This window comes from Acyrthosiphon pisum, chromosome X (assembly GCF_005508785.2).
Source record: "Acyrthosiphon pisum isolate AL4f chromosome X, pea_aphid_22Mar2018_4r6ur, whole genome shotgun sequence".
Classification (NCBI taxonomy): domain Eukaryota; kingdom Metazoa; phylum Arthropoda; class Insecta; order Hemiptera; family Aphididae; genus Acyrthosiphon; species Acyrthosiphon pisum.
In genome coordinates, this window is record NC_042493.1 from 91,538,811 (window position 1) to 91,561,264 (window position 22,454).

Consider the following 22,454-nt stretch of genomic DNA (forward strand, 5'->3'; position numbering starts at 1 on the left):
AAAAATACAAAATTAGGTTTTTGAATTTCACATGTCATGCTGCAATTGGCCGTCGTGTTTGTTGCTGATAAAATATTTATTCCGTTTCAAAAATAATAATAATTGTATTCTTGTCTGGGAGTTGGCACAATAATATTAATTATATTATGTGTTCATATATTATTATTAAAATAAAACAATTAACCTTTCTAAGAAAAAAAGAAATCCATTTTGGCCATTTTTACATATTAAAAATTTATCTAATAAAATTTTTCATAACTCCACTGAAAAAACGCGTACTGACACTGTACACCTATTTCACAGTTGCGTATTTTTTAACGTTATTTGATATGATAGCATGTTAATGTTAATCCGCCTTGTATAATACTATATAGGTACGTATTTGTGTTAAATTTTTATTAGACTTTTATATTTGTTAGATGATCAAAGTGTAAGACGACCGTTTATTGTGGTAAAATAGTCAAATTTATAACGCGCAGTGCAGCAATATCAGTGTTTATGTGAGACAGGTTGGAAATGGCGAAGCCTGACCAAATTTACATTACACGATGTATTTAGCCATTTAGGAACCCAATTTTAAGCCTACTTGCCTTACGGACTACAGTCTTGATTTGTGAAGTGATTTGCCCTACATCCCAAAGATTCTAGGTATCACATGGCCATTTGTTAACAGTCTAACGTTTATTATAATTCTATACTGATACTATAAAAATAATGTATCCATATTCGTTATATTATATATTTTAATAATAATTGTTCTTGTAATTCAAATACAACCAGGGGATTTTTATTTATACAACTATACCTGTTTCTAGTCTTAAAAACGAGAGTATAATACGAACTACTTAGTAATAAAAATTAGTTTTTAGTATTACTTAACTTAACATAGTTTTTAAGTTTTAACAAAATTCATATTTTATTGATATTGTTTGAAATCTTTAACTGCTATAATTATTTTCATTTTGCATGTTCAAGTTTCTTCACGCTTAATTAATTTTTATCATGATTTAGCTAACAATTTGTCAAATTAATAAACAAATATTGGCTGGGGAAGATATATTATATGCTTACAAAACTAATATGTATTAGATCAAACAGATTCTCAAAAAAAAAATTTAGATATAAATATACATATATGTATATATATTTATTTAATGATATAGGTGTGCCCACCGTAGAACGTAACATTGAAAGATTTAGTGACGAAAGTTCGAAAAAGGCTGATTCCGATTCGTATTTGGACACCTGGACGGACAGTGACCCTACTCCGATGAATTCGTCACCTCCGAAAGTGGGCAACAATGACGATAAAAAGGTTTAATATATTTTATACTTGAGAACTGACAATTAGTACATTTTAATGCTAATGGTGTACACGGTGTTTTAAAGGAAACTCCTGGCACTGTGGAAAAAGAAAAGGAAAAAGAAAAGAAATCAAGAATTTTCACGAGGGACCGCACTTCATCGTCAAACAAGTACAAGAAGTCTCCAATGCCAAAGCTGACAAATGACAATGATCGTACAAACGTAGGGACCAGTACTGGAGGTTCAGGAGAAAATATAGTCTCCATGGTTGAGGTATGTCACTGCCTTCATATATTTAATTAAATGGTTCAGGTTTAAATTTTAATACAAATTTATTATTAGTCTAGTCATTTAACTAAACAACCCACATAGTCGTTTTTGTGGCATTACTAAATGCAAATTACCATTACGAGGTCCAATCTTCTTATTATATGATAACAATAATTTACTAATAAGTATACCACGGAAATATTTAGTATAATATTGTAATTATTATGTTTCAATTGAAAAAGAAAATTACAATTATATTACACTAGCTTCTAATCTTTATCAATCATCAGATACTTGAAAACAAAATCAGATACATTTAAACTTTCATTTCAAATAATAGTTTAGAAGATTAAACTCCTAAGAAAAATACTTATTCAAACAACATTATTGTGTCAAATTTATAATGCTCAGTTGTCAAGGTTCAATTAAACTTCAATATCGGGTAGTAAAGCAATAATTTCATGGACATTGTTTATTCTATAAAAAAATATGAAATATTTATCAAATTTCCCCAAATAATTACTTCAAGCAATAGCTACAATACATTAATTAATTATTCCAAATTTTATTCTCAAATAAATTGTTCTCCTTATAATCCCAACCAACCATAATTGTAGTAGATTATACTTGATTCAAGCTTAATATTAAATTAAACCTTTGAGTCATATATTATACTGTATGTATGTTTAATTTACTAAATTTATGTTTTTATACAAATAGCCTAGAAAAGCATTGATGGAACAGCTGTCTAAAGTGTTACCACCTGAAGATAAAATGCCTGAAGTATTATGTTTAATACACTATGCGGATCCATTGGGTTGTCAGCTCGCATCCAAACTGCAGAATTACCAATTCAAAGTCATCACACCAGCTGGATTAGCGGACGTGCGTGCTACTTTTGTGTGCATTATTAACAAGATACAAAAATAGTAAGTCTAACACTCTAATACAATGGCATATCTACGGGGGGGATATGGAATCATATCCCTCCCTGAGACCAAATTTTGTACACAATATATCATTTATATAATAATATGAATATAATATGTGTATACTGAATGTCTATTAAAAATTTTATATCCCCCCCCCCCCGCCTTGAAAAATCCTAGATACCCTTCTGCTCTAATATGCAAAATAATAATTCCTAAGAATCCTATCTAACATTTTTTGTGTACTACATATCTTGTGACATCTTGTTCAATCTTGTGTCTACCAATAATATCAATAATAATAATATATAATATTATTTGTTTTATTATTACTATTATTATTTTAGCTGTAATTCCAACCCAAAACCCCCGAGTCAAATGAAGATATTGCTTGCTGGTTCTGATAGCTTTGTAAACTATGTATTACGACAGTATGTAGAACAGTTATCATTCAAACCACCCGACTGGATGAATTATATAAAATTTTATATTATACCATTAGGTAATATATATGAATAATAATTAAGTTTGTATATGTATATAATTTTTGCAAAATTATGATATGTAGGAATTAACACTCTCTCAAGATACTTGGGTACAGTCGACAGCTATTATGGTACAACATTTCTGTTCAAAGAAGACTACTGGAAGGAACAATTGGAATGTGGTGATGGAACGGATATAATAGGCAAAATTCAAAATTACATCATGGAAGCATCTAATACAATTCAATTGCAGATCGCTGAAGCAATGCTATCATATAAAGAAAAAAGGTTTACTAATATTTATTAAAATTTGACACAAACAACAAACTATACCAGTATACCTGTATATTATACATATTTACTTTTACAGTTCTGATGACGAAGCCTTACAAACATTCATACCATTTGTCAATGTAAGTTTATATTAAATTTGTTTTTGAAAATTTGAGAGAATTAATGTAGTATCCTAGTCTTAAAGTTGACTAATAATTATTTAAATTATATTTAAAGTACTTTATATAAATAAAAACAATAGTTAATTGTTTTTATTGGAATTAAAAAAAAAAATTATTATTTAAAATTTACTTACACATACTCTGTTCAATGAGAGAACGCACAGCAGGCCGATCAAATCGGTTATTTTACGCATCTCCACGCAACAACCTGCCATAGGGGAACCAGTTTCAATAGCAGGGGATGTACAGAATCTGCGCGTTATCTCGCAGAATAGAGTATATCTGATTATATTATATTCATATATTTTGTACTTCAAATAATGTAGTTGGTTTTCTATTCACATATTTTCTTTTAAATAAAAATAATTTTTGATTTTATTTTATTAAATTTGTATTTGCCTTGTAAACTTATTACAACCGTACCATTATATAGGATGTGAGAATATGTTCTGGGGATACAGCATCGGGTTCAAATGATACTGACGATCAATGTTCAATCATCATTGATCGTAAGTCAATCTTAGACAAGACTACACCACCCAATTCACCCAATATTGGTATGCAATACTTGCCTCCACCCACAAAGCAAGTCAATTGGTAAATACTTGACAAACCTTAAATATTTTTGTAATCTAACCATTTTGTCCCCAACAGGGAGTTATGCGAGCCCCTAGAATTACAACTCGACTATTGGTTGGTGCCAAACACTAACAAAGAAGTCACTACTCGAGGCAATGAACCAAGCAGTAAGCGAGTGGATACCAAATTCACATTAAAGACTGGTTTTAAGAGCTTACATATCTCAAGACTGTTTTTGACCAATGAAGAACCACTAGCATTTTTTACTGTGAGCTATATCAAGGAGAAAAAACAAAAAAGTAAGCAAATTATTAATACACACAGTGATAATAATGTTCATTCAGTACTAATTTTATTGACAAAATGATGTAACTGTACCTTTTAAGCTTTAAGGAATCGTTCATTATTTGATTTAATAACTTTTTTTGTATCACACATTTTAAAATTTTAAATTTCACTTATATTTGGGCTATCAGATATTATTTTTGTTAACTAGACTTATATTCTTTACATTTGACTTCATGCATGATAAATAAAATGTTAAATCTAATATTATGTCTATCATACATTTTCTACAACAATTGTTTTTATGTAAATTTAGTTATGAGATTGGGAAAAAAGAAAGAAAAAGAAAAAGACTTAGATCCCAAGAATCAAGTAATCGACAGTGTTTTAAGATTAATCTGCTCACCTAAAACTCAACATTTTCCACTCACAAGTAACTCGCTCTTACAAGTTGTTTCCTTGTTAATGGTATTTATTTTACGTTTAAATTTCTAGTAACTATTGATGGATATGAATGGAGTGGTGTGAAGTTTTTCCAATTGTCGTCACAGTGGCAAACACACATCAAACATTTTCCAGTTGCAGTTTACTCGTTGGATTATCAACCAGCAAGTCTGCCACACTTAAATCATGGACTTTAAATTGCCACCAAAACTCCGGTAATTACATTACTGTTACGCTCAATATACAAACTTATATGGCTTAACCAGTCGAGCCAGTTAAGGTTTGAGTAAAACGGGACAAAAATAAAACGCAAATAGTCCCTCCTCTAGCTTGCAATACCACATACACTCACAGGTTACACACATACACTAAATAAATACTGTAAGCTGTATTATTTATAACAAGGTACTTAATAAATAATACGATAGTTTGTTGTAACTTGTAAATTGTAATAACATTAAACATAATACATTATTTACTTTAATTCCATTATTCAAATTGTAATTGACATTGCATATATTGATTTAGTTTGCTCTTTTTAGTTATTTTAGTCGTATAACATCAGATTTATTTCTAATTTTTCATTTATATCATAAAATATATTTTAAAACGTACCTTTTATAAGCAGTTCTGTAAAGGCAATAAGATTTCCTACATGTGGATTATGGTCCTATGTGCATGTTAAATGATCTTTACTTATTAGTGTAAGTAAAAGTGTGGTTATAAGATATAAATCATACAAAATGCTTGGTTTCATAATTAGAAATACGCAAGAATTTAAAAATGTATTTTTTTTTAATTAATTTGTATTGTTCTCTTGTATGTTCTTCCTTGGAATTCGGCTCATTAATTTGGTCACAGAATTTATCGGTTTATATTAATGAACTTGACATTGTTCAATAGAAATTTTTGAAAAGAGTTGCATACTTGCATATATTAATAATATTCCTATATCTAGAGAATCATTTGATACAGCTCAGTTTTCAATTGGTCTAGATACGCTTTCCGTTAGAAGAAAACTAGCAGATATATTATTTATATATGACTTATTAAATGGAAATATTGACTGTCCATATTTATTGGAAAAATTAGGCATTCACGTACCATCATATTTCTCTAGAAGTAAAGAATTATTTATTATTACCTTCTCTCTAAAAAAATCTGGTGCTGATTCATTTTTCCCGCGAGCATTAAATATAGCTTATAACATATCCTCCTCATTAGATTCATTAGATTTTTTTTCAACTACTCGTGATAATTTTAAATACAATGCTATGTTATTTTTAAGAAACAGTAAATTATAAGCTAATTTTATTTTAAAAAAATTGTATAATTTTATGTAAACTTCTAATAAAATACTATAATCCAATGTATTTTTGTCAATTAATTAATTGTCATAATTATTTATCTATTTTTGTTTCTTTTTTTTAATGTTCATTTTATGTATTATTATAAAGGACTTCGGTCCATTAAATTATTTATAAAAAAAAAATCAATGGATGGGTTGGTATGATGGAATAACAATTGATTGGTTTACCAGTGAAATAATATGCAACTTGCCAAATTGTTGACATGTGTGTGTGTGTGTGTGTGTGTGTGTGTGTGTGTGTACCATGATCCATGCAAGAAATCTAAGTGCCTTTCAGATCCTCTTATAAAAGGTGTGCAATATATATTATAACCTATATTAGTTTTATATAATATTATAATGAATCAATTATTCTACAGACCTCTCTGTATACACAAATATTATCAGTTAAAATTATTATTTTTAACCTTTTATAGTATACTTAATTATTATAGCTAAGTAAAAAACTTTTAAAAAATAATTTTTAACTTGTAATTGCCCAGACTCAATGTTTAGAACAGTTGTGCCTTTAATCAATGAACTTAAACTGGGCCATATACACTTTATACTTGAAGATGAAATGTATTCATTTTTATAATAAATTATATGTTATACCTAATTAAACTGAGCTTTTATAGTTTGCTCTCGAAGTACAATTCACTTTGAATGTTGTATCCATCTTATGCATGCCATGTTCAAATGCTCTTTAGTTTTCTTGGACAGCATTTGGCCAAACACATGTATCATGCATTATAATATACTCAATTTGCCGACTTCATTAAATAATGCATTAATAATTGTTTACTAAATAAATAAAATACAAAATTACGTACAAGTTGAAAAAATTAACCTTATGAGTTGTTATACTACAAATTAATACAAATACAATTAATTTAATAACAAATGTGTGATTAAAATGCATTTATATATTCAATTAATTTAATAAAAAATGTGTGTTTTTTTGTTTCAGTTTTCTTATACCTAACTTTTAAATTAAAAAAAAAACAACAACCTTACATAAAGTGCAGTGGTTGAACATTATCTTAAACAATAGATATTTCCATTTATTTTATAAACTGATTTATTTATTATTCGTAAATATATAAATAAACCATTGAACCCTCGTAATTATTGTAAACCATATATCCAATGTTTTTATTATTGTAACCAAAGACTACACGTTTTATTATTATAATTATTGTACCTAATTATCTTACTACTATTTATGTGTGATTTTTATTTATTTGAGATTTTTTAAGTTTAACTACCAAGACTTTTTTTTATGAAAACAATTTTTATAATGTAATACTACTATTAAAATCATTTGAAACGTTTGAAATAACGCTTATTAATTAAATTCAATATTATTATTGAAATATCAATATCAATAGATTTAAGGAATATTACTATAATTATTTTATTCTTATTATATTACTATAGCTATTATATTTACTATCATATTACTATTACTATTATTATCATTATTATTATTAGCATTTTATTATTATTATTACCTATCGAGTAGATACCAATACATCACAATAACCATTGCCAGATTCTTACATGACCAATAGTTGGGAGACACAATGCATCGACATTGTTTTAGAGACCTAACTACTGCAAATTGTGGACGGATAGCAGAATTGTAAAGAATAATGTAATCGAATTGAATCTCATGAACATATTAACTGCCCTATTTAACTGGCAAGGCTTTATTTTTTTTCTTAGATCTTAAAAAATAATACACTACCATTTAAGGGTTAAAATCAAACTACAAAATAAATGTTATAATTGACTATTGTAATTAAAAATAAATGTGTGTGATACCGTTCAATTAGTTTCAATACTTTCTCTAGAAGCACAATAACTAGTATATTGTGTTTGTTTTTAAGATTTGAATCCTAAATCAGTATAGTGTCATAATGTCAAGTAACAGTGTATTAATGGTATATTAGAGTGGTTGATCTTCAAGAAGTGTCGGCATTTATTACTTTTGTTATACATTAAACCACGTCTGTGGTCTACAAGCTCGGATTAAAACATTTTGAGGCCCCTGTACGAAAAAAAAAATAATGTATAATATATTAATATTATTTAATCTTAGGCACCTGTTATAATAAATATATAGATATTAGGAACATAGCAATAAATGAAGAATATTGTATCATTTTATTTATAAATTATAATTTACAAGCTTTTTCCACCGCTATATAATCATTGATTATTTTTTAGGTGATTTACGCGGTGTAATAGCATATAATGAAAAAAGTAATGGACAAATCTGAGGCCCCTAAATAAATTCTAAATATCGAGGCCTGGGGGCTATGCCCCCCCCCCCTCTTAATCCGGGCTTAGTGGTCTATAAACTTTAATTCACTTACAATGATAATATGATCTACAGAATAGTAAATACATTTATTAGTTGCCCTAGTTTTGGACTTTTTTGTATGTTGCTCCATAAAAATGCGTTTGAATTCTGAATACTTGTTTACATCATTCATAATACTTCTATATGTATAATGTGGGCAGTTTGGTCCAATGGTAACATAGCTGGCCACAATGAGCGCAGTTATTGGTGGGAACCTGGCACAGTGTAAAAAATACTTCTTAATGTCTCCTCCGCCTTTGTTCCGTAAAAAATGGATGTAATTAATAATAATATTATTTTTTTACTGATAATTTTTGTTTTTTATTATTGCATAGTATGGCATGTGTGTTATCATTTAAATGTCTGTCCATTCATTATATTTAAAAACCGGGCCATATGGCAACCCTAACAGTATATGTAAGCACAAAACAAATAAGTATTTTTTTTATACCAAAAATAGTTAGAAACTTATGTTAATCTGTTAAAAATAATATCATAAACTAAAATAAATTAGTCTGAATTATTAACAAATTAATAAGTCATAAAATATAATATCTTTAGTTGGAATTAAATTTAATAATTGGACATAAATAATGACGTCAACAAACGCAAAAAGTTTAACAATATAATGATAATAAGAAATGGATGCAGGCATGCCGCCAAGAGGCAAAGTGGAGCTCTAGCCCCCGCCCCCAGAAAACAGTACAGCTCCCTTGCCAGTCCCCACTGAAAAATATGTACAATATAAACATGTCATAAAACATTATTTTTTAAAAAGTTACATCAAAGAATTTATGAAATATACTTTTTAAACATTTTTAATTTATGGAAATACTTTGTATTTTCGAAGATTTGTGCTTTAAGTTTTGGCTATTATATAAAAACTGATATAATAATATTAATATTTTATACGGGCATATCGACATACAGTCTTTTTTTAAACAGGTAGAAAATAAATAATAATATTAAAATTAGATTATTTCATTATTATTACCTTTATTGAGTACTAATTACTAGATGAAAAAAAAAAAAAGGTTTCCCAAATCATTGCATTAAAGATGATTCAAACAAATTCATCTGTTCATTACTAAACACAATTACTTTTGTTTATATTTATGAAATGTAGGTAAGTAAAAGAAACATAATTATTCATTCACAAAGGTATGTAATATTAAAGTCATAAAGAAATTATCATTTTTTTACATCATTATTCATTATGAATATAGTTGTTTTAACATTTTCTTACATAAGGTACATAAAAAATATTTGACCTAGGAAAAAATAAGAAATGGTACAAAAAAATATTTTTCCATTTGATAGATTTATCATTGTTAAATGCTCACTCGTCATATAAAACAGTTACTGGATACCATATACCAAAATCGAAGTTTCATATAGAACTAATATGACTTATAATAGAAAAATATCAAACCAATCGTGTGGCAAAATCAAGACCACCAACTGAGGACTAACCATCAAAACGAATTGATAGGCATTTTCCATTACAAGTTCCAGCAACACAATCTGGAAGGCTTGCCAGGAGAAAATTCCAAGTAGGTAGGCAAGAAGAATAATAAGTGAACTGACACTAGATACATGTGTACAGAATGTGATATGGGCTTATGCGCAGTACCTTCTTTTAATATATTCCACACAAAAGCATTTTGACTACTATTTTTTTTATATATTTATTATAGACTGTTATATACTGTGTAATTATATGTCATTTTTAAATTCTGATACATGTATTTTTTTTTTAATAAATGCTTAAATTTTGCAATTTATAATACGTGTTATTGATTACCGAAGTAACGATAAATGTTGAGAGACCCTGGCTGGCCAATTAAAAAATACTTACAACTAATTATGAAATTAATTACTTAATTTTTTTTCTGCTGATAATTATATATTCAGGGAATTAATTAAATAGAATAAAAAAAGTGAAAATTCCAAACAAAAAAAACGCTTGACCTGTCAATTGTAAATATTTTAAAAGTACTTGGCAAGGAAAATATTTATGAAAACTGTTTACCTCTGAAGTTCTGTCTTAATGTGAATGAAATATAATTTACTAAGTCTTACTAAATCCATGTTAGGCCAACTTGAAATTCATTCTTCTATTTCAAAGTACAATTATTAAACTAACACCACAAATATTATAAAGTTCATTGAAACAAATTAAATTAAATAGGTAAAATATAGTTAGGTATTTAATATGCAACCTTTATAAATCGATACAATATGAGTAGAAACTAACACCAAAATTGTATAATTGGATGCCGTGGAATGATTAAGTAATAAAGTAAATAGAAACTACTTAAATATCCAAAAAATAATTTTAATAATATAATTAAGACCACCACTAACAATTGGTAAATTGATTAAACATACAACCCGATTACTATTCATTCTTTAATTAAATTAAAAACAACTCAATTTACAATTAAATAAATAAATAAATATAAGTTGACAGAACTTAGTTATGTGTATTTGGTGCATCATAATAATACAACCAAAAACAGTTGACAGACTATTTGTTTGTGACTTAATGCTAGCTATTTAAATATATACGTAGTACAATCTTTGCAAGAGAATTTCAAACTTTGTTTCTGATTATTACACCCCAGACACATCAGGTGATTTATCTAAAAACAAAAAATTAACCCGCACCCTGGGTATTTATTTAATTGGATAAATAGTAAATATGATGAACTACGCTACTAAAGTTTGCATCATTTATATCGACGGGCCAGGTTATCGCTGCAACTTCTGTAATGACTAATGAGTATCCAAGTGTGTATAGGATACTGAGTAAATACTAAATAGTTATATTTATATTAATTAACACGGTTACCCTTATAACATATCTGTTTATAATAACTACTAGCTGTCACCCGCGTGCTCCACCACCGTGGATAGTTGTTTGCATAATGATTGATAATTGTGGGGCTGTTTCGTGGCTCCACAAATCCGGTCTATCTATCTTGTAACGGTTTTTTTTTTTTATGAAGAGTAATTGAACTGTGTGGAGAGTAGTGTAAAACTATTCAAAACTTATCTTAACTTTTCTAGTACCCGGAAAAAAATTCTGATTGTTCAATTCCTTCTGGGTGTAATATGATGTGGAAACAACATCTTTTTAAGTGTAAATGATATTATATTTTAATGTATAGCCATCTCGACAGGTGTTATCCCGTGAGATTCGCAGCAGTATATTATCAAGTAGGCAATCTACCTGCGGTAGATCGCAGACCCCATGCTGTTTACTGGTGTAAGACATAAGCGCCAAAATGAGATTAAAAAAAAGTTGTATAGTACGTAAGCGCCAAAATCGTGTCGTACAAATGCGTAAAAATCCTAGATTCCTGTGTGCCACGCTTAATAGATATTAGGTATATTTAGAACTATATATTATTATATTTTAACAATTTTTTATAAGATCAAAAACTCAACCGATTTATTCAAATTACATATATTTATTTGTATATATATTATATTTTATCAATTTATTATTAATATTTTTTCATATGATCGAAAAAATCAACCGATTTATTTAAATTATAATTTATAAACTTATAATATATTCATTGACAATTTTTATAAGATTGACATTTTTAAATAACTATTTATATAAAATATTTATTTTGGCGCAAATGATATGCCATTTTTGCACTATTGGTGCTTATGTCATATTATAGCCGTTTGTACGTAAATTTATAATTTAATTCCAAAGTATCAAAGTTATACTAAGTTTTTTTTATTTTACTTAATTCAACATACAGCGGACATGTTATTAATTTCATCTTCAACTATATTATTCCTAGATTAGCGCATCCTCTTGGCACCATTTGTGGAGCGGCCAAGATTTGATTTCCTTTTTTTATTTTAATAAAATTCTTCAAAACTAAAAACTAAAACTATGACAATCATAACCATTAGCAACCTTACAATAAACAAAAATATATTATTAATATGTTTATTTTTATCTTTGACAGATGGCGCCACATTTGTATTTTTGACTTCCAGATTTCCTAAATTTTTCTTTCATAAAAACCTTGTCCTGACAATTATGAACACAGCAATAAAAAAATAAGCCTAATCGGTCAAGCCATTTTGGAGCCAAACCGTAACACAGATTTCTATTTTGCTTTTGTAGTATACATTATAATAAATTATTATTTAATATATTTAATATTTCATTATTTCAGATTAATATTATTATTTTTATAAAACTATTTTTTTTCAAAATTGAATGTATTTTTAATCTGTGGTTTAGGAATAAAAACTTAATGTGACAATCAAATTAATTAACTCATTAGTTTCTGAATAAAATGAAAAAAATGTTACTCATTATTTAACTTAACTTTGTAATTGATTAATGCCCAGCATTGACTATTACTATATAAATATGAATCCCATAGCATGAGTATAATATAATACATTTAAACCAGTAAATAAGGTCATTCAAAGAAATGCATTTTAGTCATTATTAACACAATATCTTAGTTAAATAGTATAATACAGTATAATATATAATTATAAATATTTTATTTTAACAAGAAAAAGTACATATTATCCCTACTCTTAAGTTTTAATATTGTCGATTATTACTACTTGATTAATTTTCTGGATTTTTTGATTTCATGTAATCAAGTATAATGTTATCCTTAATTGTTTTGAAATGACTCTCATAAACTTTAATAGTGGATTCATCATAGTATGTATTGTATTTTTTCCATAACTTTCTTTTACTGGGATCCTTTTTGCTATTTGCTGGAGCTAAATCACACATTAACCCTACAAAAATTTTCAATAATATTTAAACATTAGGTATTAATTATATAGTAATATTATTCAGACTAAGGATATATATAATATGTAACAATATAAGCTAATTATTTACATCTGGGTATACATCACATATATATCTTAAAATAAATTTACTATGATAAATGTTATATAGTATTAGAACTGAAAAGAATTAAGTTATTTCCATGATTTAGCCAAACCAGTGTTTAAAAAGAATGCATTAACGTTCATATTTAGTGGATGTCACTCATATATTATAAATATTGTGTGAATGTGAGCGACTTATATTTTAAGAGAACTACTCGCCTGATGACAATTTCTGTAGTAGTTATAAATAAATCTAATAATAAATCTAATAATACACCAAGAAAGAGTATAGTGGTGAGAACCGTTAGAAAAACCATGCAACAACAGGCATCGCATTATCGCCTGTAGGTTGTAATGACAATTGTCAACCGCCAATTACTACCAACATACGTCTTATTCTGAGTAGCTCACTAAGACAGCATATATTTGCATTCATATCAAATATTTACAGATTTTACCCACTAATATTTAGTTTCTGAATGGAAATGCTCATCAGTGTTATACCAAAACTTCAAAAAAGGGAAAGTTCAATTTCGAAATGTTAACCATTTTTGTTTCAAGTATAGTTTGAATTATTTTGAATAGAATATAATATACTTGGTTGTTTTTTTTTTTATTATTAATAGCAACTATTTGTCTTATTTTTAAATATATAATTAAATGAACAACCACATGAACACATTTATTTTTCAGTGAGTATAAATGTAAACGAGTTCCATTTAAAAATAATGAACATGTACTTAAACGAGGTAATTTATTATACATTAAACGTACATGTGATCATCAAATTCAATTCTAAAGTGAAATTTTCAAACACTAGGCAAGACTTAATATCAGGAAGATGAAAAATAATTAGCACAATAGGTACTAGTTTATAGGTACCTACTTTTTTATGTCAAACAAAAATAAAACTTAGCGGTTTAGTGTTTTAAAATATTTGGGAAATAGTCTACAACATAACTAGACAGAAATTACCTGCTTTATGCGCCATAGACACCAATTTAGACATTCTTTTCTGCTGGGTTTTACAAAGGCCAGTAACTCGTCGTGGCATCATACAACCGTCACTTCGTACAAATTGACTAAGAATCAATACATCCTACAACAAAGTAATGATCTAGAATTGACTTGAACACATCAATATTGTAATAATATAATAGTATACCGTGTGTTTGACGTCCAAGCCGAGACTGCACAACGGACAGCATTCGTTGTTGTTCTGAATGAGGTGGTCTTTTCTAGGAGACGGCACGAAAGCTCCTTCAATAATCAACTTTCCGCCAACCTTGTTGGCGTGGACTAGACGTTCAAACAAGAGTGACACATTAAATACACAAACACCGATGGTGCGTTGCACATATTATAACACAGTTGTACTTACTCTCCTTCAGTTTCATTGGTGCCGATACATGCAAACCGATGCTGGGCACGAACATCTTCGTGGACACTTTGCTCGCGCCCAATAGAATACCCGACACCGGTATTTTAAACATTTTGTCAATTATAAAATTGATTTATACAGTTTAGTTGTCACGCTGTTTTGAACAGTTTTTAAACGAAGAAATATTGAAATTCGCTAGTTCTACACGGGGGGAGCTTTCCGTGATAAAATGCGAAACGCGATTTGAGTTGGATTTCAAACTGATAACAGAGTGATTAAAAGTGATACCACGGTTGTCGGTTTGAACATTAGATAGATCTGCGGCAGAACTGCGAACTTGACGACTGACGTGTCTATTCACTATTGCTCTGAACACGTCGTGTACAGTTTTGTGGATTCGAAATTCTCAAGAAAAATTCAAAACCATAGTAATTAACAATTGTAATTAAGAGTATATTGCCCCGAGTCCAAAACGGGTCGGTACGTTTCGCTGGTATATCTCGCGCACGAAACGCTACAAACGCAGTTCACGTTTACGAACGCTCGGTCCTAGACCGATACGTGTCGATGCGCTAAAAACACTTCCCCGAAAATGTTGATTGTGTTTCCCCGACAGTTTCGTTGATAACGTCATATCGTACGTCCGTGTCCGTATATCAATTTTTGGGTTCCACATTCATAACGCTTCTGATTTCTGAATACAACTTGCTGTTTGTCTAACAGATTACATTACTATTCCTTGTGTTTATTACAGTCAAGTAGACAACAGCACGTAGGGCGTACGCCGTGCATCGATTCCAATCTGCCATTTTTGTGGCTTGTGGGTAATTTAAGTTTGGATCAATAAAATACAACATTGTTTATATTAATCTACGACAGTCCTGAGCAAAATCATTATGAAGTTGGTCAAGTAAGTAAAATAGTTTCAAATTGGTAATTATTAAATTTTTCCCTATCAGGTACCCAGTCGGGCTTGTTAATTATATACTCTACTATTCAAGTGTTATTTATATTTATTTATTTATATTTATATATATATTTTACGCCAATCGGCAGTTAAACAATAATAATAATGGTTATGTTAACCATTTCCACAATTTTTACTACTTAACATGCTCTTAATTCTTACTGATTAGTGAATAAACAAACTTGAAAGGTAAACTTAAGTGCAAAGCTGTAATCTTGGAATAAAAAATCTATGTGGCCTTTATAAATTTGCTTAAGCGTTGGTGTTGAGAAATATAAAATTCAACACAATTATAAATAATCAAATGAGTGACAAAGTTTGATTTTCCTTTTTTCTTTGATATGCACATTATTAAAATGAAAAAATATATACATACTAATTAAAAATAAATTTATTCCATTATGCAGTCAATAATAATACATTTCTGTTAATTCAACTATTGAACATACTAGGTATTTCAAATGTTTTTTTTCTCAACCGTTAAGTGGTCAATCCAAGGGGGAAAGTAAATATTGTTTGTAATACATATCTAATGTTTTGTGGGAGCATATGCACGGAGGCCAGCACCGGCGCTGGCGATGACTGTCGGCCAATCACAGAACGCATAATAGCCTTAGGTGAAAAGCACCGCATGCATCCAACCATACAACAATTCATACGATTAGTTGCAATACTATTATATTTCTTATTATTTATAAATTATTTATTATCAAATCTCTAATTTATATTCTATATAATATATCCTATAATACTATTTATCATACATACTTCCTATTTTACCTATATTGCCCATACTACCTTCTACTTCATTATTAAAGTGGCACCACCACCCAAAAATTATATTTTTTTTGAAAACCATTCAATTTATAATCATAATTATTGGTTCACGGTAAAAATGTCTATACTTACTATGTGTCATAGCATTTTAATTTATTTTCCATTCATTCAAATTAAGTTATTATTGATTTAGAATTTTCCCAAGAATCTTTTATTTTCAATTTTTATGACTCAAAATGAATGAAATTTATATTTATTAATGCTATCAAAAAAATAAAGTAAAAAGATAATACTCAGAAAATATTGTAGTCTATATTGTATATTATAACTAAAGAGTGAAGACTAGGTAATTTTTTTTTTTGAGTGAATCAAAACTTATGTTGACATATATTAGTGTTAATATAAAATGACTAACTACATAGATTTTAAAAAAACCCGTTATGATTGGAGCTAAAAGTTTAAAAAAATTGCTAATCTTGATCAGTTCTTAAATTTATTCAGTGGATTATAATGGATTAAATGTATGTATTTTAAATTGTTTGTTAACTGAAATATAAGAGACTTTATATATATTTAAATACAAATATCTATCAATTCTTTATCTAATTATTTCATGTATATCAACAGGTTTTTGATGAAACTAAGTCATGAAACGGTGACATTAGAACTGAAAAATGGTACTAGTGTTCATGGAACCATTACAGGTAAACAATAAATATTTAAAAATTCACATAATAAAATTGACATTATATTTTACATTTTATTTGATTGCTATAATTCGAAAAAATTGAACTTTTATGAATTTTTGTCTGTACCAAAAGAGAAATCATCAGATGGCAACCAAAAATACATAGATTGCTGAACATCCATTTTCCATTTTCTGATTAACTGATTTTAAGTATTACTATTTATAATAAATTAATATGAATGAAAAAGTATGAGTATAATATAATATATTTTAACCAGTAAATAAAGTCTTTCTAAGGACGTTTATTTTATTCATTTTTAGACATAATGTCATAGTTAAATAATATAAGTATTACGATATAATAAGTATTATTAATGTTTTATTTTAATAATAAGAAAACAAAACAACAATCAAGATGAGTTTAGCTACCAGAAAAGAAAATTTCAGTTATAAGTAGTGATAAGAAATTTCAAAAATTGAATTATTATTAAATAATTATTTAAAAGTGAAATATAAACATGTACATTTTTGATATAGAAATTGTATGAATTTTAAAATATACCTTATAGAAAGATTTTTTAACTGTAAAAAAAGTTCCTACTGAAGTCAATAGGCCCAATTCCATTCATACTATGCACTTATGGTGTTTACTCTATTGGAATTGAGTTATTAAACATAATTTATTACATTTTATTGTTTATTTATTGTATAATTTATCATCTATTAACTAAAATAATAACATTATAATATAGTTTTCATTTTTTGAAAAATATTCAAAACTAAACGGCTTTCATATATATTAATCTATTTAATTTTTATAGTTGTACACTCTTTATAAGACGTATAATTGGTATAAAGTATAAACCAAATGACAACCATATTACCTTAATATTTCACTGAAACTAATTAAATATCTTATATTTTAGGAGTTGATGTAGCTATGAACACTCACTTGAAAACTGTTAAAATGACTATGAAAAATAATCAGCCAATACATTACGATACACTTAGCGTCCGTGGTAATAATATACGGTACTTCATTTTACCAGATTCACTAACCCTTGAAACATTGCTAGTTGACGATGCACCTAAATCAAGGTTAAATCGTAATGGGCGAGGAACTCGTGGAGGTTGGTAATATAAATGTTTCTACTATCAAAAAGGTAGTAATAGCCATTTAAATACATAAAAATTATGTATTTAATAATAAATAACAACTAATATTTCCTATTACTCAATTCATAGGTAAAATAAACTTTTAAAGTATATGTAAGATTATTTATTTATTGTCTTGTTGTTTTAGGAGCCGGAAGAGGAGGTCGTGGACGTGGAGGTCCAAGAGGACGAGGAGGTCGCGGAGGACCTCGCGGTGGTGGAAGTCGAGGACGTAGTGGTGGACCACCTCGGCGTTAAAAATATAATTCATGTTCCTAATATATTAGAAAACATTTTAAATATATTATTTTACATATTTTAAATTTTTAGTGCATATTTAGCTGATTTTTAGCTGTGTGTAAATCCATGCTCTACTATATATTAGAAAAAATCCTATTGAATATCTTTTATTTTTATTTTTTCGACCTAAAGAAATTTGATACCTGCTGGATTTTCTACCGAAGTAGACCTATCTTATGCTAATTGTAGGTATCTACCTTGTTACTATCCCAGCAATAGAATACATTTTCTGAAAATATATTTTAATTTGTCAATAAGTTTAGTTGGAAACAACTTAACCACTTTTTAAAAATGTTAATAATATTTAATTTGAAAAAATAAGTTAAATAACTTCATGACGAATACAAATATTATATTTTAAAAGATTTTATCTGATAAATAGTTTGTTAAGGTGATTCGATACTGTGATTTTCTGTTTTTGTCTAACACACGTGTGATCTAAGATATTAGACTGGTTCTTGTCAAACATACCATTTATTGATCTAACGAAGAAATAAGAATTCTAAAGATAGATTTGAATTTGTCGTCAAGTCTACTTGAAACCAACTTTCCCATATTTTTGATTCTAACTTCCACAAAAATGAAATACGACAATTCTTAAATACTTTTTTTTAATATGACATTTTTAGGAAATCAGGAGTATAATAACAAAAATGTGGATAAGTCGATTTCAAGTAGAGTCTGATCTGTTTCTAGAATTCTTATTACTTCATTCGATCAATTGGTAATGTTTGACAAAAAGCACGTCTAAATTACCATGTCGCGCGTGCATTGGAAAAAAAATCACGGTATCAAATCTCCTTAAAAAACTGAAAAAAATATTGATACTTTAGAAAAAAAAAAAAGAAGTAATAATTGAGTATAGCAATATTGACACATACATGCACATGAGGGAGTGTTCCACTAATTATTTTATACACAGTCACACACACTAGTGATCACTTACTACAGTACGCACTTACACATTTACACAACATGCACTTAAAAAATAATGGGTATCAAATCCTTAAGCACATTAATAGTAATTTAACAATCACTTATATGTATTTTCTATTTCGTTCAACTTCAAAAAAAGTCCAAATTTACATTATTTTATGTAAACTTAAAAAAAAAATAAATTAAAATTCTAATTTATGTAAACAATTTATATATTATTTTGCATTATATTCTTGTATTATTCCAACTAAAGTAAGTTTGCAGTATTCGGTATACAATTGTACTATGCGATAAATATTGATTTTATATTAATTTGCACTTATTTAATATTGAACTTGCTACTTTCTAAATATAGTATGTACAACTGCATATCTGGGTTTCTCTTGAAACTTAACCATCAAATAAAAATTGCCATCACTCTAACTAAAGAACTTGATTTTTAATTATGTTGATAATTAATAATTATAAACAAAATAAGTACATAAGTACAGAAAATAATTTAAAATAAAACTAAAAATTTTTCTTAATACCAACTATTTAAATAGGTAAACTGTAGGAAGTGTATTATTATTGTCTCTTTTTTATGATGCACATAATACTGAACAGTAAAACCCTGATGTTCTAATAGTTAAGAAATGGAATAATGCATTCTCGCTATCTCAAACTACATTAAAATTACCATTACACTTAAGGGTTCTCGCTACGGTTATTATTTAAGGGGCAACATTTAGGCAATTTATAATCTTGTCATAGGTGCCTAGGATGTGTGAGTTGTAAATGATTATTAGTGTGAGTGAAATTAAATGTGGGTATCCTCTCTCGTACACACAAGCACATGTCAATAACTCAATAACCATATTATCAATTTCACTACACAAATTTTACAAAAACATACATTTGGTCTGACAAAATTAAAGTTAGTTAACGTTGTCTGATTTTGATTCTGAAAAAAATATTTGAATTCAGCAGAAAGATTTTTGTAGATCGTACGAAACATTTTCCGTTTTTAACATTAATTTTAATTTTAATTATGATTCGAAAAAGTTGATATTTTCAAGTTTTCAATTACAGTTCACAATAATATAAAATTTAGTTTTTACAAAATGCTTCATAAGATCTATAGACAATTAACTGGTGAGTTCAAATTCTTTTTTCAGAATTAAAATCGGACAAAATTAATTAACTTTAATTTTGTCAATCCTTTTGGTCTTTTCAGCTAAAATTGACGGCAGTAGCGAGGCCCCTTAATAATGTTTTATCCTCAATAACTGGATATTGGTAATCGTCTTTTGTTATCTCGAGTACACAAATAATATTTTTATTACGGTAAGAACAGAAAATTGTGCTATACATTCAGTATCATTACAATGTTGTCAATTATTAAACAGAAAGAAAAAGTTTTGAATTTCAAAATTCAGCTGTGGTAACATGAAAAAAGTGAGAATGAAATCTTATTTCGACATTGGTAAATGGTAATTAAAATAGTTGGAAGACAGAAGTAATATTAAAAAAAAATTTAATGACAGTTTTAAAAAAAAAAATAATTTATTAATTATTGTAGTTCATTGATATGTATGTAGTATTAGCTTTTTAATTACTACTCAAATTTTTTACCAACTTTTTTAAACATTTTAATAAAACTTTATATCTCAATCTTTTTCCTGTTTCCCTTGAGATTTTATTCATTAGAATCTACAGAATTAAAATCAAATTATCCAATAGATAATAGTATATAATATGTTTTGGTTCTAGCATTTAAATAACTAATCTCAGTAAAATCTGAATAGCCAATTAAAAAATTCTAAGTAGGTAGGTACCTATAAAATCTTTTGACCCTTAAAAATGCTTCATATGGCTAATAAGTAATAAGATTATGTTTGAAGTGACTTAAAGAGTAACCCTTAACTAATTAGGAAACATTTATTAGAGTTGATCATAAAAAGTTAAATTATAAATAATAATTTGTAGCCTTAGCAGTCTTCTCTCAAGTATATCATCTCTTTGGAATATTGTTTATTTTTGTTATACAATATATGTACTAAGTACTTACATAAGTACTTATACTGTAATGGTACAAATACAAATGCTATAATTATAGATATTTTCTAAATCTGGTATATTTATTGCATCTATTATTAAATTAGATATAAATAAATAAACTTATATTTAAGTTTAAGCTTTTAAAATCTAATGTATGGATTAGATTTGGAGTAAAAAGTATCATGGTATAGTTCAAGCCTCAAATTGCTTCAAGAAATTTTACTCTAAGAGCTTTAATCTTAACCTGTTAAAAACAATTAGGTGCACTGAACGTAATAATGTTCATAAAAATAATAATAATAATTATTATTATTATTATTATTATTATTATGCCGATAACAATTTTTAGATTCTGATCGAATTCTGAGTCTATATTATGTCTGTGCACCCACTAATGTTAATTTACAACTCACACATAGAAATACCCCGAATTTTCAAGTCATGTAAGTTGCCTAAATATTACTCCTTAAAACGTGATACGATGGATCCCCTTAAATAGATAGGTAGATAGGTAGGTACCTAATTAGCAAATGTTATATTAACTAATGGTGATAAGGGTAAACAATTAATACATTTAAATATTATATTTTACCAACGCATAAGTTAGAGCAACTAATACTAATTAAATTTATATTCTATACATTATAGGTAGATAGTAATAATTATAATACGCAATTCGATTTATTTGTTCTCTCAACTTTCAATTTGTGATACCTAGAGATGGAGAATTTACGTAAAAAAAATATATCGGTAAATTTACCAATTATTATTATACTGTTTCACGACTCGCGAATGTGAGTGGATTTAGTTTTTATACGTCAATATCGATTCGCAAAATGCCAGGAA

General features: G+C 27.6%; 3 protein-coding genes across 5 annotated transcripts in view; 2 read left to right on the forward strand and 1 right to left on the reverse strand.

Annotated features, from left to right (window-relative positions):
* LOC100168492 (phosphofurin acidic cluster sorting protein 1) overlaps window positions 1–7,094 on the forward strand; it is a 34,397-nt gene extending 27,303 nt beyond the window's left edge. For 2 of the 3 annotated variants that reach the window (XM_003246955.4, XM_001945517.5), the window contains 11 exons: window positions 1,164–1,315; window positions 1,390–1,578; window positions 2,296–2,504; window positions 2,852–3,006; window positions 3,073–3,277; window positions 3,360–3,402; window positions 3,878–4,041; window positions 4,099–4,322; window positions 4,625–4,741; window positions 4,804–4,967; window positions 7,071–7,094. In XM_003246955.4, coding sequence (XP_003247003.1) covers window positions 1,164–1,315; window positions 1,390–1,578; window positions 2,296–2,504; window positions 2,852–3,006; window positions 3,073–3,277; window positions 3,360–3,402; window positions 3,878–4,041; window positions 4,099–4,322; window positions 4,625–4,741; window positions 4,804–4,949 — 1,604 coding nt within the window. In that variant the 3' untranslated portion in view covers window positions 4,950–4,967; window positions 7,071–7,094. The remainder of the gene's footprint in view (window positions 1–1,163; window positions 1,316–1,389; window positions 1,579–2,295; window positions 2,505–2,851; window positions 3,007–3,072; window positions 3,278–3,359; window positions 3,403–3,877; window positions 4,042–4,098; window positions 4,323–4,624; window positions 4,742–4,803; window positions 4,968–7,070) is intronic. The other variant, XM_008188498.3, reaches the window with a different exon arrangement.
* Window positions 7,095–12,999: 5,905 nt separating this feature from the next.
* Window positions 13,000–14,964, reverse strand: Mrps18a (28S ribosomal protein S18a, mitochondrial). The gene is made up of 4 exons (NM_001162024.2): window positions 14,746–14,964; window positions 14,530–14,663; window positions 14,340–14,463; window positions 13,000–13,265 (listed from the first exon to the last, which is right to left on the reverse strand). Exons 1-4 carry the CDS (start codon window positions 14,855–14,857, stop codon window positions 13,087–13,089), a joined length of 549 nt encoding a protein of 182 aa, NP_001155496.1. The 5' UTR covers window positions 14,858–14,964; the 3' UTR covers window positions 13,000–13,086.
* Window positions 14,965–15,378: 414 nt separating this feature from the next.
* On the forward strand, window positions 15,379–19,477 carry LOC100572102 (probable small nuclear ribonucleoprotein Sm D1). Its single transcript, XM_003246954.4, has 4 exons — window positions 15,379–15,655; window positions 17,117–17,193; window positions 18,104–18,307; window positions 18,481–19,477. The coding sequence occupies exons 1-4, from the start codon at window positions 15,642–15,644 to the stop codon at window positions 18,588–18,590; spliced, it is 405 nt and encodes a 134-aa protein (XP_003247002.1). The 5' UTR covers window positions 15,379–15,641; the 3' UTR covers window positions 18,591–19,477.
* The last annotated feature ends 2,977 nt before the right edge of the window (window positions 19,478–22,454 follow it).

What these genes read in the sequence shown, in the direction of transcription:
- Mrps18a (NM_001162024.2), bottom strand. Translation starts at nt 14,857, where the DNA reads ATGTTTAAAATACCGGTGTCGGGTATTCTATTGGGCGCGAGCAAAGTG. An exon ending in ACCAATGAAACTGAAGGAGA is followed by an intron (nt 14,664 to 14,745) that starts GTAAGTACAACT and finishes TTGAACGTCTAG; the next exon opens with TCCACGCCAACAAGGTTGGC. An exon ending in GCTTGGACGTCAAACACACG is followed by an intron (nt 14,464 to 14,529) that starts GTATACTATTAT and finishes ACTTTGTTGTAG; the next exon opens with GATGTATTGATTCTTAGTCA.
- LOC100572102 (XM_003246954.4), top strand. An exon ending in TGTTCATGGAACCATTACAG is followed by an intron (nt 17,194 to 18,103) that starts GTAAACAATAAA and finishes CTTATATTTTAG; the next exon opens with GAGTTGATGTAGCTATGAAC. An exon ending in TGGGCGAGGAACTCGTGGAG is followed by an intron (nt 18,308 to 18,480) that starts GTTGGTAATATA and finishes TTGTTGTTTTAG; the next exon opens with GAGCCGGAAGAGGAGGTCGT.